The following is a 16,370-nucleotide window of genomic DNA, read 5'->3' on the forward strand; positions in this document are numbered from 1 at the left end:
CCTCTCACCTCTGCAGGAGTCTACAGTATACCATGCAGCTGTGGACAAGTCTACATAGGGACCACCAAACGCAGCGCCCAAACAAGAATCCAAGAACATGAAAGGCACTGCAGACTACTCCAACCAGAGAAATCAGCCATAGCAGAGCACCTGATGAACCAGCCTGGACACAGCATATTATTTGAGAACACAGAAATGCTGGACCACTCTCACAACCACCATGTCAGACTACACAGAGAAGCCATTGAAATCCACAAGCATGTGGACAATTTCAACAGAAAGGAGGAAACCATGAAAATGAACAAAATCTGGCTGCCAGTATTAAAAAACTCTAAAATTACAACAGCAAAACAACAGAGGGGAAACAATCAGGCACATCTAATCACCTCTCAACAAAATATTGCCCCAGGCACTGCCAGGCCATCAAATGCTAATCAAGGTGGTCAGTTGAAACATTCACACCTAGCTCCAACAGACAAAAGTTCTTTGTCCCACCCTGGTCATTCCACAGATATATAAACCCCTTTTTCCTAGTTCCAATAGACCTCACTACCTCTGAGGATGCTTGCCATAGATGCAGGCGAAACGTCAGGAGAGAATGCCTTTAGACCATGGCCATATAGCCCCAAAAAACCTACAACAACCCAGCGATTTATTGTCGGGTTGCTGTGAGTTTTCCAGCCTGTCTGGCCATGTTCCAGAAGCATTCACTCCTGATGTTTCGCCCACATCTATGCCAGACATCCTCAGAGGTTCTGAGGTTAGTTGGAAACTAGGTAGGTGAGGTTTATATATCTGTGGAATAATGTCCAGGGTGGGAGAAAGAACTCTTGTCTGTTTGAGGCAATTGGCCAGCTTGATTAGCTTGATTAGCTTCAAAGCCTGGCTGTTTTCTGCCTGAATTCTTGTCTGCTTGAGGCCGTTAGGAATTGTGGGAGTTGAAGTCCAAAACACCTGGAGGGCTCAAGTTTGCCATACCATACCATATGTGTATGTATTTACACGTGGGGGGAAGGGGAGGGAATCATACTCCAGAGCTCCTGATTGACGTCAGGAGCAGCCAATCAGAGAGAAGATCCTTTTCTTCCCCTGCTTCAGGGCAAATGCTCGCTCGCTTCCCTCCATCTTTGCCTCCGCGCGGCTCTCGCTGACGCCATCCCACGTCAGCCAATAGGAAAATTAGATGGGGGAGGGGCTGTTTGCCGGATGTACGTCACCAGTTGGCGAGGGAAAGGGAGGAAGGAGAGCGCAGGCGTAGGAAGCGGGGCTTCCGGTGGGAGCGCGGGTGTTTGGTGCTCTTGTTCCGTGGGGAAGCCGAAGAGAGGAGAGGGAAGCCGGCCTCGTCCGAATTGGGAGCCCGGGGCGAGCGGAGAGCTCCTCCGCGGGTGGGTGTCGCTGCCCGTCAAGGGTCTGTAAGGCTCATCCGTTTGGGATACGTCTAACACAAGCCTGGGCAAACTTGGGCCCTCCAGGGTGTTTTGGACTCCAGCTCCCACCATTCCTAACAGCCTCAGGCCCCTTCTGAGGCTGTTAGGAATGAGGCTGTTAGGAATGGTGGGAGTTGGAGTCCAAAACCCTGGAGGGCCCAAGTTTGCCCAGGCCTGGTCTGCCACATACATTTCATGCAGTCTGACACCACTTTAACTGCCTTAGTTCAGTGCTATCGAATCCAGGGTGTTGCAGTTTGTTGAGGCACCAGAGGAGGCTAAAGACCTTATGAATCCACATCTCCCATAGCACTGAGCCATTGAAGATAGGGCCCTTCTAGACAGGCTCAATATCTCAGGATCTGATCCCAGGTATTCTGTTTATCCCAGATTATCTGGCAGTGCGGACTTATATAATCCAATACAGGGAGCATACCACCCCCCTGCTGCGTCAGCTCCACTGGCTGCCGGTCCACCTCCGAGCACAATTCAAAGTGCTGGTCTTGGCCTATAAAACCCTATACGGCTCCAGCCCAGCTTACTTATCCAAACGTATCTCTCTCTACGTTCCACCTCATAATTTAAGATCTTCTGGGGAGGCCCTGCTCTCGGTCCCACCAGCGTCTCAAACATGTCTGGTGGGAACAAGGGACAGGGCCTTCTCAGTGGTGACCCCCCGCTTATGGAATTCGCTCCCCAGCAAGATTAGATCGGCGCCCTCCCTCCTTACTTTTAGGGAAAAAACTAAATACGTGGTTTTGGAACCAGGCGTTTGGCTAGTGGGCACAACAGCACTTTAGGCACTGAACTCAGACAATAGGATTGTTTGAAAATTGGAAATGGCTTTATGACCTGTGATTCTGTGATATGTCCTATGTGGTTATGCAATTTTAACTAATATCACTACTTAATTGTTATGTAATGGATTTCATATTGCTGTTTTATATTGTTGTTTTGATACTGTTGGCATTGAATAGTTGCCTGTGTTAGCCGCCCTGAGTCCCCCCTCGGGGGTGAGAAAGGCGGGGTAGAAATGGTCTAAATAAATAATAAATTTAAAGCAGAAAACCTGGGATAATGGGCCTGTCTGGAAGGGCCCTGGGACAACTGTCACTGTCTGGAGCCTGGAGGATGGCAAAGGAGGAGGGGAGGGAGGCCTTGAACCAATCTTGCAAAAAACAAAAACAGCCCGGTGATGGGGTTGCATTAGGGTCGCCAAAAGTTAGAAAGTACTTGAAGGCATACAAAAACAGTGTTTCTCAGGCTAAAGCTCCCTTTATTATTATTATTATTATTATTATTGACACAAAAGCACAGTATGTCACAGCAAACGAGATCTATATGCTGGATTTCGTATCACAAAATCACAAGTCGAACGCTTCCCAAGCGTCTAGGACTGTGTGATGTATTTTCGAATGATGCGCACAGATCCAAGTAAGGTGGCCTATTGCAATTGACAGATCGTGATTTTGTCAATGTTTATTGTTTCCAAATTTCGGCTGAGATCTTTTGGCACAGCACCCAGTGCTCCAATGACTACTGGGACCACCTGTACTGGTTTATGCCAGAGCCTTTGCAGTTTGGTTTTGAGGTCTTGATAGCGGCTGAGTTTTTCCTCAATGCGACTGTCACCCGGTATGGCGACGTCAATAATCCAGACTTTTTTCTTTCCCACAATCATGATGTCTGGTGTATTGTGTTCCAAAACTTTGTCAGTCTGGATTCGAAAGTCCCACAGTATTTTTGCAGGTTCATTTTCCACGACCTTTGCGGGTTTATGATCCCACCAATTCTTTGCTGCTGGCAGGTGGTACTTGTGACATAAGTTCCAGTGAATCATCTGAGCCACAGAGTTGTGTCTTTGTAGTCCGTCTGTGCAATTTTCTTGCAACAGCTGAGGAGATATTATCATTATCATTATTATTATTATTATTATTATTGCATTTATATTTATACCATGCTTTTTCTCTCCACAAGGAGACTCAAAGCAGCTCACGTTGGAAATGTGTTGCCTTGCCATCCTTTCAAAAACTGCAGATGGAGGGGCTCTGCTCACTTAGTGGTGGTCTCAGTGTTGTCATGTATAATGTTTTTGGCGTATTTTTATAAGTTATCCTTTTTATTCATTTATATCCATCTTTCATGGGTCTCAAGGCAGCTAACAATATATATAAGGGTACAAAAACAATTAAGCAATTTATAAACTTAAAGCATTAAAATATTAAAATGCCTTTGTGTCTGTCTGTGCCTTTGGGTCACCTGTTGACTTATGAATTTCATAGAATTTTCTTCTGTCAGGAATACTCTGCCAATTCCTTCCTCTGAAGTACAGGCTACTGCGCCTGGTATTTGTTGGTGGTCTCCCACCCAAGTATTGACCTGAGCTGACACTTAGCTTCAAGGATTGGAGGGGATCTGGTGCATTTGCAGTATGATAAACCCTTCAAAAAAGGCCTTAAAATACATGTTGATGTGATTGTATTTAAACTGTTTCTCCTTCCCTCACTGGAGCTAAAGTCCCAGCATGCATTATTTTGGGGAGAGCCCTTGAATACTATTGAATGCAAACCAAATTGGAGAATTCTCCCACAGAGAAGTTTCACCAATTTATAATGAGTTATTCAAAATACTTTTGTTGTGGTGATTTTTAAATTACTTTTTATTTCGTTCTTTTGTGTTCTGCTTAATTGTATTCTAGTGTTCTAACCTTTAAAAATACATTTCTCTTAATTTGTATTATAAGTTTCATTTTAATTTTAGTATAACATGTATTTATAATACAGATAGAAACGAGCATCTTCCCTGTCTCACATTGCTTTAATCTTTGTCAAATATTGTATATGTTTGAGTAAGAAATGTTTTGGTACCTTCACCTTGAAGAAATAATTAGTGTGGCAATCTAGATTTTTTGCTGAAGGAGGCAGAATTGGATTGAGAGGAAAGTGATCAATTTAATGACTTGGGAGGCTCTTTTGTGAGCAACTTAGGGCTGCCATTCTATGATCGCTTAGCTAGAATGAAGTCCAGTTGGACACTGTAGATACTACTTTGGAGTAGATCGGTCTTTATTGTAAGTTCCCTGTACTGTAAAAGATATAGATAATTATGCCAATAAATGGTGCTTCCATGTGACAAAATGTACTATTTTTCTCTCTCACTTATTTTTAAGTTGGTGTTGCCTTTGTTATATGGGCTTGTTGGCATAAATAATGAGAATGTGGTCTGTTGACTTATGGTCACCTTATCAATGTCATATAAGTTATTTAGACAATACACAAAAGCAGCTTTTGTCATTTCCTTCACTGGAAATACAACTACATCAACTAGATGTCTTTTCAGTCTTCCTCTAAGATGCTTTTAAAGCCAGCTTGGCAGATTAGTTCACAAAAGTTTCTAGGAATTACTTTCCATAGTTATTTTTCTCACACAGATGTCATGAAAGGAAAAAAAATATTTTTAGCTAATATTTACTTCTCTGTCTAGTCACTACATTGAAATTGTAATGCTATGTCTACATTTTCTATAACTCTATTATCCTAAATCTCTGTTTTACATTTTTCTTCCAGGAATTTGACTTGCCACGATGGGTGAACCTCAGCAAGTGAGTGCCCTCCCTCCACCTCCGATGCAGTATATTAAAGAATATACTGATGAAAATATTCGGAAAGGTCTCGCCCCCAAGCCTCCGCCACCCATTAAAGACAGCTACATGATGTTTGGAAACCAGTTCCAGTGTGATGATCTCATTATCCGGCCACTGGAAAGCCAAGGCATTGAACGATTGCATCCCATGCAGTTTGATCATAAGAAGGAACTAAGGAAGCTCAATATGTCTATTCTAATCAACTTCTTGGACCTCTTGGATATATTGATAAGAAGTCCAGGCAGCATAAAACGAGAAGAGAAACTAGAAGACTTGAAACTGCTTTTTGTTCATGTGCATCATCTTATAAATGAATATCGACCCCATCAAGCGAGGGAGACATTGAGAGTAATGATGGAAGTTCAGAAGCGCCAACGTCTGGAAACTGCAGAGAGGTTTCAGAAGCACTTAGAAAGAGTTGTTGAAATGATTCAGAACTGCCTGGCCTCTTTGCCTGATGATTTACCTCACTCAGATGAAGCGATGAGAATAAAAAGTGAACCCATGGACCTTGAGGATGGCATGAACTGCATTGGACAGAATGAGCAGCAGAGAACTTGCCCTAGTGTCAAAAAGGATCAGATTTTGGATAAAGATGCTACAATCAGTGGCATTATTGATGAAATGACATGAAGAAAGGACCATTTGGGATTCTCTTTGTGTCACCAGAAGAATTCTCAAGAGCAAAAACTTAAGATAAAGGATTCTGTAAATTTTGTTCTTTTCTTTCCTCCCATGCATTTTGAGATAAATGATCATGAAACACATTCTGTAAGAATTAATTAACTATATTTTGTAGGCTTGACTTTAAAAGAAAAAAACTAATAGACACATTGCTATAATATTACTTTTGCAATGACCCACTGTCCAAATTGTACTGAGGCTCATTTTACTTAGTTATATAACAACTTATTGAAGGAATATGGATATGTGCTGGTTTGTAAAAGAGTTAATACTTAAATTCCACCTGGCTTTGAAGATCAGTGTACTACTTAAATAGTTCTATTTGATATAACGTTATCTGAAAGCAAGCCAATCTTGCATCTTCCATGATGATCCCTACTATCTTTCTTTGACTGCAGTGCAAGGTTTTGTGGTGCTGTAAAGCCTCGAACCTGTAGTTGGTTTGCTCTTAGAGATTAGTGGGTTGACTTAAGCATAATCATGGTGGGTTCCTTTCAGTGGTGGTTTTGCGCTAGTGGAAAGTAATTTTCACTGAAAGCAAAGCATTCAGCTTTCACTGACATCACTTACTGCATCTTTTTGTGATATGTCCCATACCAACATCAGAAGTAGTTTTTTTATCAGGGTGGGAAAATTGGACACCCTTACATACATCAGTACTTTTTGCTAGTCAGTATGCACGTGTGTGGTAAAGCAAGCAAACTTTGCATGTAGAAAGGGGGACATTAGTGTAACAACTGTAAATGAGTGGCCATCTTTGTTATTAATTTGGTGTGTATTGAGTGGCTTACTTTGTTCATAAGAAGAGAATGACAAATACTTCTTTTTAAAAAATCAAGATATGGATCCCTGCTTTGTTCTGTGCAATGGCTACTGACTCCTATTGACTTTTTGTAATTTTGTCACTACAATTATATTACTCTTGTGGCTTTCTTTCTAGAATGCTTTGAGTTTTCATCTTGTATATTGGATTCAGTGGGTTTTTTTTGTTTAGCGTTTGCTATGTTGTATCATGAATGTCTAAACATTGTTTTTTCACTTAAGGGAAGGAATTTTGAGTGGGATTGCATTAAACACACATTTCTACAAACTCAGTGTGTATGCTCTCTTCTTACTTGCTGTTGTATGCCATTAAAGATTAAGTGTCTAGATTAAAGGAAGCAATAGTCCCACTCTGTTCAGCACCTGGAATATTGTGTTTACTTCTGGGCAACTAAATCTGCAACTGCAACTAACTATGCTTTAGGAGAAATGTGTATTTTGTACTACAGACCAGTGGACTACAGCATTCAGATGTAAAAGCAAAATAGCGAGCTTTTCTTTTCTTTCTTTCTTTTTCTTTTTGGAATAACACTGTTCATTTCTGATCTCCACAATTCAAGAAGGATATTAACAAGCTGGAACATGTCCAGAGAAGGGTGGCCAAAATGGTCAAAGGTCTGGAGACTTAGCTCTATGAGGAATGGCTGAGGGAGCTTGGCATGTTTAGCTTGGAGAAGTATTTATTTACAGTTTTCATACTGCACCCTTTCATACTGCTTAAGAAACTCAATGGCCTTACAAAGGCAACAATTTGGTGCCATACAAATATCATGAGAGGGGACATGATATTTATGCTTAAATAACATTTGAAGGGATGTCATATTGAAAATGAAGCAGGATGTTGTTGTGCATCCCTTCTCTAGAAATCCAAATACTACAAGATCTGAAATTCTCCACATGGGTGCCTTAGATAATTACACCAAAAGGAACCAGAGCAATTTCAGCACTTGGGAACTGACAAACCACCTCTGAGCTTAAGAAACTCCTATGGGTGTCCTGATTTGCCCTTCAAGAACAGCCTTAATATCACGTTGAAAGTAAAAGAAAAATGCTTTACTTCAGCAAACAAAAGAACAGCACATGCTGTTGAAAAATGCAAAAAAAAAAAAAAAAAAAGCCGCAAAACAGCAAGTCCGCGGTTAGCAAACCGTGAAGTGGCGAGGGAACACTGTATATCCACCTCTAGCACAATGTTTGCCTTTCCTACAATGGCATCTTCAAGCAAAAACACACAACTGCCAAAGTAGGATCCTTTGTGTTTGTCTATCTTAGGGAAGATGACATTGTCAGGACCATTTGATATGCCCATGACTACGATGCACCTTTTTAAACCCTGAAGGAACGATCTGAGCACAATAGCAAATAACCCTTTTTTTCTTTATAATGCACTGTCTCCACCAGGTTCAAATGCATAACTGCAAACCTATGTGCTGGTTACAGAATTAATACAGTGTTAGTCAAAATGAATAGGCCAATAAGAAAATTAATTGTACCCGAATGTATGTTTACTGTAACCAAACCACAGCTACGTAGCAACAGATAAACTATCAGTTTTTTTTGAGCAACACACATGTACGTTAATGCCGCTAGGCGTTGCTAGGAGTCGCTGTTTTCAAAATGGCGGAATCAGGCAAAGAGAAGGCGTTTTGTGTGATGACATTTGCTAAAACAATGTCAGTAATTACGGTCCAGCGAGAATTTCGAGCCAAGTATGGCAAGGAACCACCTCATCGACATTCCATTGCGAGGTGGGTAAAGCAATTTGAGGAGACGGGCTGCTTATGCAAGGGTAAAACCACAGGACGACCGCGTGTCTCCGAAGACACAGTGGAATCCATTCGTGCATCCTTTCAACGAAGTCCCCAGAAGTCGACAAATCGTGTTTCCATGGAATTGAACGTTCCGCAAAAAACTGTGTGGCGCGTGTTACGCAAACGTTTGCAGTTCAAGCCATATAAATTGCAAATGGTGCAGGCTTTGAAAAAAGGTGACTATTCGAAACGACACGATTTTTGCGAATCAATGCAGCGAAGACTAGAGGAGGAAGGCTTTGCCAACAGACTGGTCTTCAGTGACGAGGCAACGTTTCACCTGTGCGGGAAGGTCAATAGGCATAATCTCCGCTTTTGGGGATCTGAAAATCCTCATGCCGTATTGGAACATGTAAGGGATTCGCCGAAGGTAAACGTTTTCTGTGCAATAACCAACCGTCACGTGTTTGGCCCATTATTTTTCGCGGAGAAAACCATAACAGGCATAGTGTACGCTGACATGTTGTCTGAATGGTTGATGCCACAGTTAGAAGAGAAAGTGCCCGATTTCGTATTCCAACAGGACGGTGCCCCTCCGCATTGGCACAACAGTGTACGCGAGTACCTCAATGAACACCTTCCCAGACGTTGGATTGGCCGTGCTGGAGTGACTGATCTTCCATTCCTCCTGTGGCCCCCCAGGTCCCCCGACCTCACACCATGCGACTTTTCTCTCTGGGGGTATGTGAAAGACACTGTGTTCCGACCTCCATTACCGCTGACCTTGGACGACTTAAAACAGCGCATATGTGCTGCATTCGATGCCATTACGTCGGATGTGCTGCAACGGATGTGGAATGAACTGGACTATCGCTTGGACGTCTGCCGTGTCACACGGGGCGCCCATATCGAACATCTCTGAAGGTGAGACAAAACTTTGATAATTTATCTGTCGATACGTAGCTGTAGTTTGGTTACAATAAACATACATTCGTCTAAAATTAATTTTCTTATTGGCCTATTCATTTTGACTAACCCTGTATAATGACACAAAATATCGCTGTGGCTTTAAAACACATGGGTAGATGTATATTGTCTCTCAATAGACATTGACTCCATGATTGGTGAGGATATTAATGACATGTGAAGACAGAAGTAAGCATTTAACATGTATACATCTATATACTGTGATAACAGGAATCTATGTAATCAGACTACAGCAGTTACCACCAGAGGATTTTTGACAAGGGCAAATACTCTCATTACATGTGCTGTAGAAAATGTTGGGATTTTAGCCAAGAAAATATTGCTTAGTTTGGGTTGTTGTAAGTTTTTCCAGGCTATATGTTGCTTAGTTTGCTGCTTTGCCAGGATTGTTGTTGGTATTATGTGTCTTCATGTAATTTTGGGCTTATGGTAACCCTAGAAGAAACCTACAATGGAGTTTTCTTAAGTAGGATTGGCTTGAGATGAAGCTTACATTTACTTTCCTCTGAGACTGAGACAGTCTTGCTTACTCAAGGCCACTCAGTGGGTTTCCATGGCAGAGCAGGGATCCAAACCCTGGTTTCCAGAGTCGTAGTCCAATGTTCAAATTACTATAGCATAGAATCATAGAATCAAAGAGTTGGAAGAGACCTCATGGGCCATCCAGTCCAACCCCCTGCCAAGAAGCAGGAATATTGCATTCAAATCACCCCTGACAGATGGCCATCCAGCCTCTGCTTAAAAGCTTCCAAAGAAGGAGCCTCCACCACACTCCGGGGCAGAGAGTTCCACTGCTGAACGGCTCTCACAGTCAGGAAGTTCTTCCTAATGTTCAGATGGAATCTCCTCTCTTGTAGTTTGAAGCCATTGTTCCGCGTCCTAGTCTCCAAGGAAGCAGAAAACAAGCTTGCTCCCTCCTCCCTGTGGCTTCCTCTCACATATTTATACATGGCTATCATATCTCCTCTCAGCCTTCTCTTCTTCAGGCTAAACATGCCCAGTTCCCTAAGCCGCTCCTCATAGGGCTTGTTCTCCAGACCCTTGATCATTTTAGTCGCCCTCCTCTGGACACATTCCAGCTTGTCAATATCTCTCTTGAATTGTGGTGCCCAGAATTGGACACAATATTCCAGATGTGGTCTAACCAAAGCAGAATAGAGGGGTAGCATTACTTCCTTAGATCTAGACACTATGCTCCTATTGGTGCAGGCCAAAATCCCATTGGCTTTTTTTGCCGCCACATCACATTGTTGGCTCATGTTTAACTTGTTGTCCACGAGGACTCCAAGATCTTTTTCACAGGTACTGCTCTCGAGCCAGGCGTCACCCATTCTGTATCTTTGCATTTCATTTTTTCTGCCAAAGTGGAGTATCTTGCATTTGTCACTGTTGAACTTCATTTTGTTAGTTTTGGCCCATCTCTCTAATCTGTCAAGATCGTTTTGAATTCTGCTCCTGTCCTCTGGACTATTGGCTATCCCTCCCAATTTGGTGTTGTCTGCAAACTTGATGATCATGCCTTCTAGCCCTTCATCTAAGTCATTAATAAAGATGTTGAACAGGACCGGGCCCAGGACGGAACCCTGCGGCACTCCACTTGTCACTTCTTTCCAAGATGAAGAGGAAGCATTAGTGAGCACTCTCTGTGTTCGTCCACTTAACCAATTACAGATCCACCTCACCGTAGTTTTGCCTAGCCCACATTGGACTAGTTTCCTTGCCAGAAGGTCATGGGGGACCTTGTCGAAGGCCTTACTGAAATCCAGATACGCTACATCCACGGCATTCCCCGCATCTACCCAGCTTGTAGCTCTATCGAAGAAAGAGATCAGATTAGTCTGGCATGACTTGTTTTTGATAAATCCATGTTGACTATTAGCGATGACTGCATTTGTTTCTAAGTGTTTGCAGACCGCTTCCTTAACAATCTTTTCCAGAATCTTGCCTGGTATCGACGTGAGGCTGACCGGACGGTAGTTGTTTGGGTCATCCTTTTTTCCCTTCTTGAAGATTGGGACCACATTGGCCCCCCTCCAATCTGCTGGAACTTCTCCCGTTCTCCAAGAACTCTCAAAGATGGTTGCCAATGGTTCCGAAATGACTTCCGCTAGTTCCTTCAATACTCTGGGGTGTAGTTGATCTGGCCCTGGGGACTTGAACTCATTAAGAGCGGCCAGGTATTCCTGGACGACTTCTTTCCCAATTTGGGGTTGGATGTCCTCCAATCCCTCATCCACTCTATCTTGCTGAGGTTGAAGACTCTCTTTTTGTGAGAAGTCCCTCAAACTGTTGGAGGGCCGGATTATAATTTGAAAAATAAAACATGAATTTCTGTACACGCTGCACATATCTTATTTGTAGTGTAATAAACACTTAAAAACAATACAATAATTAAAATGAGGAACAATGTTAACAAATATAAACTTATTACTATTTCAATGGGAAATGTGGGCCTGCTTTTGGTTGATGAGATAGGATTGTTATTGTTGTTATGTGCTTTCAAGTCGTTTCAGACTTAGGTTGACCCTGAGCGAGGGCTGGGTAAATGACCTGGGAGGGCCGCATCCGGCCTCCAGGTCTTAGTTTGAGGACCCCGGCCTTAAATGGTATAAGAGTTCCAAAAATATGGTAATCATTCCTTTTTAGAGAATCATTGAGGTTAGGGATGCAGGTCCCCCATGAAAGTAAAAAACAAACAAACAAAACACACATAAATAATAAAATTGCATTTTTTTATTTGAGAGAACTTCTCTCCAGGAATGTCTAGGTTCTTCAGCCCAACTTTATAGTCAGCTTCAGGAAGTTGACCATGGAGTTGCAGTAGAGGACCAAGAGATTGCTAGAAAACTGTTCTCTCCAGAAAGCTCTCCTCCGACAGAGGAAGTTTACCAGAGTTGTAGTGGAAGAGTTAGAGATTTATAGAGAAAATATTTTAATCAAATCCATGAATAATCTGCAAAGCTCACACATGCAAATGTGGAAGGCTGCCTATAATACCGGTAGCTTTTCTTTTTTTCAGACTGGAAGCAGAAATAGAAGGAAGTTGAAGCCACTATGTGCTAATATCAAAAGTGAACTGCATGAAGGAAAAAGTGCTATTTATCACGGTTCCTGAGGGCACAAGATTGCTGCTGAAAGTTATTTAGTTCTAAAACACTCCATGGATGGATCTGTGCAGATTTGAGGCCCATTTCTTTGAGACCCAACATTCACAAAGAAGAACTTGGGCCTTGGGTTCAAAGCTAAGTCCCCATAATCCAGAAAGCATACAGGGGTATAAACAGTGTATGTTTTTAAGGAGGTGTGTGTGGGTTTGTGCATGGCCACAACATCTCCTGCAGACCTAATCTAGCCCTCTCTTCTCTCCTAGTTATCTACACTTCATATACTTAGTTGCCTTGGCATGTCTTTTCATGAAAAGTAATTGCACTGGTGAACACTTTTCATTGTATAAACAGTGGAAATTGGTCCCCTTTATGCCACTATCTGTCATATATTTCTAGTAGAACAGACATTTATTTTGGTTGCCAAGGGCTGAATCAGCAGAAGTATAAATAAAACTCCCCTCTTGCAATCAGCAATGCACAGGTTCCTTTTTCTTTCCTTGTTATGGGAAGTGGGTTTTAGCAGCCTCTAAATAGCTCTACACAAATGAATACAAACAATTCAAGGGAGGTCTTCATGAAAAGGCTTGTGAAAATTAGCCTTAGTGGAATTATTATGGAAAGACTTTTGAGGAAACAAGTACCAGAGACAAATCACATGAACAAGCCTCATTTTATTTTATTTTGCCAAATTATATAGGATTTATACAGATTTTGGTTTGCTTTTAGCTGACATTCTTAGCTGGAATTGCCAAAAATTCTAGCTAATCAATCTTTTATTCATTATTTGTTGTATATATTTGTGTGTAGTCAGCTGGGTTTGGGCAGGAGAGATCTGTTATATATTTGCTGCCCTGTGGAATTTCTTGACTGGGCTATTCAGGTAAGAAATAGTGTCTTCATAAAATATAATCCCAATATAATTTAAATTGAGCCAAATATTTGAGGCTGGCGCAAAGTATAATTGAATCTTTTGTCGAAGGCTTTCATAGCTGGAATCATTGGGTTGCTGTGAGTTTTCTGGGCTGAATGGCCTCATTCTTCAAATGTGACTTAGATGTTCACTCTGGAAAACTTTCAATTCTTTAAAACATCTTGCTTCATTGTCAGGAAGAAACATTAACCTCACATTAGTTTTATTGTGTATTAAAGTGTGAATGTTATGATTGCCAGTAGTTGCTAGCAAACTGAAATTTCAATTTTCCTTTGCCACACTAACACCATTCTTTTTTCAGCCGCCAGCAACACACAGCAGCAGTAAGTACCTCTTTGAGAACAGTAACACTCCTGAAGGCAGTATCAAGAAGCTACAAGAAACATGACCCCAAGAAACATCTAACAGTCCTTTCCACTAAAGTTATTGTACCACACAAAAAAGTATAATAGCTTTACAGCAAGTACAGCAAGAAAGCAAAACAGTGCTGAGTGATAAAAATGATGGGTTGTCTACAATTACAGTTTCTAGACAATTGTGCTGTCTGCAGCTTTCCCAGATAGTCCCTATACAGCCAAGCTGGAGATGAGTTTACATTTTGGCTCCCACAAAGTAAGCCCACAAAAGTCAACCTGTGTAGTTTTCTGCTTTGATGAAGAGAACGTTCCCTCAAAAAATAAAGTGCTACCATAAAATGGATTAAACTCTTCCACTACTGCTCTTGGAACCCACTAGGTCCTTTAATTTTGGATTGCTTATGACAGTCAAATTCTCTATTTCTATATAGGGGATATATTTGTGTATGTTGTGCAGCCCTTGACATTGAAATAAAATGTTTGAAATATATGCATAGCAGTCCTAATTCAGGGTGTACCTGAAATACATCTGCACATTTGCCACTGATGAAATATAGGGAATGAAACCCTGACATGTGGAGATTTCATGTACTCAAAGGATGCAAAATATATATGGGATTTCGAGGTTATGACTTTGTGAGAATTTTAAGTAGGTGTTGTTGTTGTGTTCCTTCAAGGTGTTTCTGTGACTTGTTAAAAGTGTGATTTACCCAAGGTCACCCAGTGGGCTTCCATAACCAAATAAGGATTCAAAGCCTGGTCTCCAAAGTTGTAGTCCAACACTCAAACCCTTTGCAACCTCTTTTAATTAGTTAGCTTGTTATATTTATATCCCATTTCTCCTCCAATGAACCCAAGGTGGCCTACCTGGCTCTCCTCTTTTCAGCTTTATCTGCACATGAACTATGAGGTAGATTAGGCTGGAGAGGAGGACTGCCCCAAGAATATCAGTGAGAGATACAACCTGAAATTTCCAAGTACCACGCAAATACAACAACAGGTTGCCTCTATACCAAGCTGAGTCTTACAATTAAGTAATGTGGCTACATTAATGATAAAAGCTAGTTTACTTTTAGATTAGCAAGCCTTCATGGTAATTATCTGAGTTTGCATATCTTTTTACAACAAACACACTGCATGACACACTGCAACTTCCAGCAGGGCTCCATTGTAAAAGGGAAGGTGAAGCGATGCATGCCACCATGGCTTTCCATGTTGCCTTGGATCAACAGGAGGAAGCTGGGTGGTTGATGTTTTCTCCCATAGGATGGGGACTTCTGTTGAGTTGGGCAATGCAGGGTGTGGGGTGACTGGTTTCCTATATGGGTACTACTGGAATTGCCACAGTCACATTTGATAAGGTCATAGCTGTTAAAGGCACTATATAAATATATATCCTACAATTGTTTTGATATATGCAGCTTCAGCTGACTTCAGCTAAAGGCAACCATATGAATGAGAAATCTCCATGGACCTCTTCACAGGGGGCAAAATTACCCTGTTTTGCTGCTTTTATTCATGGTTTGGATAGGGTCTGCCGAGCTCCATCAGATGATGCACTTCCTCCACCACATGTGGTGCTACCCGCATTTTCCTCCCCTTTTCTTCATATGATGGGAGAAAGGACGGTGGGGCAATATGCGTTGCCACACATTGCTGCCCTTTTTCCCATATTATGGGGACAGGTTCAGGGTGCCAACGTGTCCTTCCAGTCCCCACTGTATGACGGGGGAAGGAGGGAGGGTGTGTGAGGTGCCACAGGCTGCCCTGTGCGGCCTCCCTTTTGCTGGCAACTGCCGGTGACACAGCATGGCCCGAAAGGGCCGTGTGAAGAGGTCACTATATCATCAACAGTTATTTGCAAGTCTTGCAGATTCAGGGCCATGGCTTCTGCCTACATTGAGATTTTCTGTTTGGAATGCAGTCCTCCTCTTTTTCTATTGCCTTCTAACTTTTCAAGCATTACTGTTTTTTCTAGTGAATCATCTCTTTTCATGATAGGCCCAAAGTAAGACAGCTTAGTCATCTTCTAAGAAAAAGTCAGGTTAGATTTTTAAAGGACCTATTCATGGTCTTTTTGCACAGTATCTGTTGAACCTTTCTTCAGCACCACATTTCAAATGATTCCCAGCAATGCCTCCCAGCCACAATTATGTCAAAGTGGCAGAATATCCTTAAATACCAATGCAATTTTATGAGAGTCAGTGTGGTGCAGTGAAAAGCATGACTTCAGGCACTTTTCTTCGCATTTAGATCTTTGAGGTTATTTCTGAAAATTAGAGAAGTACACTACTACAGAACTGACGCTGTGAAGCAAGGCAAAATATTTTTGCTTGGTTTCACAATTTAGTCAGAGATCTCCAAATTGTCCATCACCACCCATCAACACTGGGCAGTCTGGAGAATACTGCATCAACAACAGGAAGAGGAAAAGCTGGTGACAATGACTTGCCACTGCATGCTGTGACTAATATCACACATTATACAGATCAGAACTTGGAGAAGCCAGAAACGTAATTTAGAAATGAGTGTTATGTTAAATACATACTCAAGGCAGCAATAATGCAATACTCTGTCCTCTCCACCGGCACCATGTTACCTTGCTTGTCCCTGAGATGGAGCCTATTGCTGACAACTACAGGTAATGAATAATACTAATAAT

General features: G+C 41.8%; 2 protein-coding genes across 3 annotated transcripts in view; both read left to right on the top strand.

The window, feature by feature from the left end:
* Positions 1-1,210: 1,210 nt before the first annotated feature.
* Positions 1,211-6,926, top strand: MED7 (mediator complex subunit 7). Of its 2 annotated transcripts, none has more exons than XM_060765545.2 (2): positions 1,211-1,408; positions 4,994-6,926. In XM_060765545.2, exon 2 carries the CDS (start codon positions 5,011-5,013, stop codon positions 5,701-5,703), a length of 693 nt encoding a protein of 230 aa, XP_060621528.1. In that variant the 5' UTR covers positions 1,211-1,408; positions 4,994-5,010; the 3' UTR covers positions 5,704-6,926. The 2 variants fall into 2 exon arrangements, with proteins under 2 accessions (XP_060621528.1, XP_060621527.1); XM_060765544.2 differs by having other exon boundaries at positions 1,211-1,385.
* A 9,061-nt stretch (positions 6,927-15,987) lies between these two features.
* The window catches only part of LOC132765589 (T-cell immunoglobulin and mucin domain-containing protein 4-like), a 42,302-nt gene continuing 41,919 nt past the window's right edge, over positions 15,988-16,370 (top strand). Inside the window, exon 1 of the mRNA XM_067464799.1 lies at positions 15,988-16,349. Coding sequence (XP_067320900.1) covers positions 16,271-16,349 — 79 coding nt within the window. The 5' untranslated portion in view covers positions 15,988-16,270. The remainder of the gene's footprint in view (positions 16,350-16,370) is intronic.

Source organism: Anolis sagrei, chromosome 2, assembly GCF_037176765.1.
Source record: "Anolis sagrei isolate rAnoSag1 chromosome 2, rAnoSag1.mat, whole genome shotgun sequence".
In the NCBI taxonomy this organism is placed as follows: domain Eukaryota; kingdom Metazoa; phylum Chordata; class Lepidosauria; order Squamata; family Dactyloidae; genus Anolis; species Anolis sagrei.

Excerpts from the sequence above, each read along its gene's own strand:
- MED7 (XM_060765545.2), top strand. The coding sequence starts at position 5,011 with ATGGGTGAACCTCAGCAAGTGAGTGCCCTCCCTCCACCTCCGATGCAG.